We start from the raw sequence: 2,145 nt of genomic DNA on the forward strand, positions 1-2,145 counted from the left end.
GCTTGTGATATGTAGTTACAATTTAATCTTCGAATTCAGGTCTATGGCTTTATTTGCTTCCAAATATTCCAGATTACCGATAATTAAGGCATGATATACAATTTCCTTTTTCAACCAGAGAAATACCGTTACATGTTTCCTAAAGTTTAAAGAATCAATTAAAGTAGGATTTTTCAGTCCATGGCCGGTGAAGTGACTTTGAAAAGAAGATCAAGGAATCCACTCTGTACTATCTGAGAACCGTTATCAGTAAAGCACCTGTGCAGCAAATGTTATCCATTTTTCAGACTCAGCTAATCCAGAATAGCAGAGCAAGAATTTAGTCATCCTACATCAGATTTGCGAGCCATTTTCTCTTCTTTTAAAGAATATCCAAACATGCCTCTTTCTTTTATTATGCCCCATTGCCCCACTTCCCATGTACTACACTAGCTCCCCTTTACATGAGTTCTAGTGGAGAACGTGCCTTCTACTAATAAAATTATGAAAGGAAAAAGCTAAAGATCTTCTTTGCTAAAACCCCACTTCCGTTCTAGTGAGCCTGCCAGAATGAAAAAGAAAGCATGAATGCTTTTTCAGTGGACTTGTTCTTTAATGTGCTACTGTTTAAATGAAATAAGAAACCATTGCACGGAGACTGATGCATGGTAGAATCAATCAAGCGAATGGCAGATTGCCTTCTATTCTAAGAATTTGTTAGTGTGGAAGATTCAAAACCACAAACTGATAGGGGAAAAGTAGAGCTACCCTAGCAAATAAAGTAGCCAAATAATAAAACACTAATTAATAAATCTCCCGTAGCTTTTCAAAAAGTCATCTTCCCATTTAAAAAAAAGAAGAAAGCAACATGTGGAAATCGTACCGACATTTACCTCCTTTTCCCCAACTATATAATCCACAGGTTGTAATGCTTTAGGGTCAGTCAGATGGGAATCCACCTCATTTTCTTTTAAATTTTCCTCTGGACTCATCCCCAAATTGTCTCTGGTTCTCTAACCAGATGATGAAGTGAGCTCTATTATTGTAATACCCCCTTAGACACCCCTTTAACCACTCTCGTAGAAATAGAATGGACCCTATCTTGATGCAAAAGTTTCAAGCCATCAAGAAATCCAAGAAGTGTAAGAAGCAGCAGCTTCTTGACAAATTTTTTCTCTACACTGTCATAGCATTTACTAGCAGTGTATTCTGTTCCAGCCCTTTTTGGTTCCCCTACTTGTGTTCCTCAATGAAGGGCTTTCTCTTCATCTCTCTACCAAAGATGAGTTCAATCTTCTACAGCCCCAAGCTTTTGTTCCTCGTAGGCAACCTTATTGTTGTTCTCCTCATTGGAGAATCCAGGTTTTTTGCTGCGGGCCCTTCTCTTCCAGGGGATGCGTACTATGATGAGTACGTTGATCGAAGTCGAAGCCTTCGAAATTCTTCCACCCTGGAACTCAAGAAAGAGCAGAAAATGGAACCGTCTGATCAAGAGAATTTGAAGAGGACTTGCCAAGTTGGAGGCAAAGTGGTGTCAGTAACAGGAAGACTGGTTGAGGAAATTAAAGAAGTAAAGAGGGAAAAAGAAGCTTTAGGAGGAGAACATGAGCTTATTTTGCCTACTGAAGAATTGAAGAAAAGGGCTGATGATTTCATTGCAAGGGTCAACAGGCAAAGAAGGCTTGAAGCTAGATTACTACTTAATTAGTAGCAGTGAATAAAGGGAAAGGGAATTATGCAAATATATAATATGGGGCACAGAAGAAAATTAAACCACTTTTATACCTGGAACCATGACAAGCTATATTAGCTTCTTAGTATTTAATTTTCTTAAATGAACCTCCAAGATGTACTTTCTTTTCTGTAACTTACTGGAGCTGATGCTGGTTTTTATCTCTTGTATAGAGGAGAGTATAGTTACCAGTATATATAGTCTCTTACTCACATGAACTTGATCCAAATTCTGGCTTTGAAAAGAGATTGGTCTCTGATCACGTACGTGTTTATAATAAACTATAAAAATGCTCAACTTCAAGCATCTAACTCAGAACATAATTTTGAAGAAATGGAACCCAATCTAATTAATCCCAGGTTCCATAACATCCAGTAATTTCAGCTTGGGAGGGCAACTAGCACTGGCACCCCACTCCTTTTTCCATGTGGAAT

At 38.2% G+C, this 2,145-nt stretch overlaps 1 protein-coding gene across 1 annotated transcript; it reads left to right on the top strand.

The window, feature by feature from the left end:
- The first annotated feature begins 908 nt into the window (after positions 1–908).
- LOC18605139 (uncharacterized) lies at positions 909–1,923 on the top strand. Its single transcript, XM_007037975.3, has one exon. It carries the CDS (start codon positions 1,070–1,072, stop codon positions 1,685–1,687), a length of 618 nt encoding a protein of 205 aa, XP_007038037.3. The 5' UTR covers positions 909–1,069; the 3' UTR covers positions 1,688–1,923.
- Positions 1,924–2,145: the final 222 nt, after the last annotated feature.

The sequence above is a fragment of the Theobroma cacao genome, chromosome 3 (genome assembly GCF_053813885.1).
Source record: "Theobroma cacao isolate CCN51 chromosome 3, ASM5381388v1, whole genome shotgun sequence".
NCBI lineage: Eukaryota > Viridiplantae > Streptophyta > Magnoliopsida > Malvales > Malvaceae > Theobroma > Theobroma cacao.

What these genes read in the sequence shown, in the direction of transcription:
- LOC18605139 (XM_007037975.3), top strand. Translation starts at nt 1,070, where the DNA reads ATGGACCCTATCTTGATGCAAAAGTTTCAAGCCATCAAGAAATCCAAG.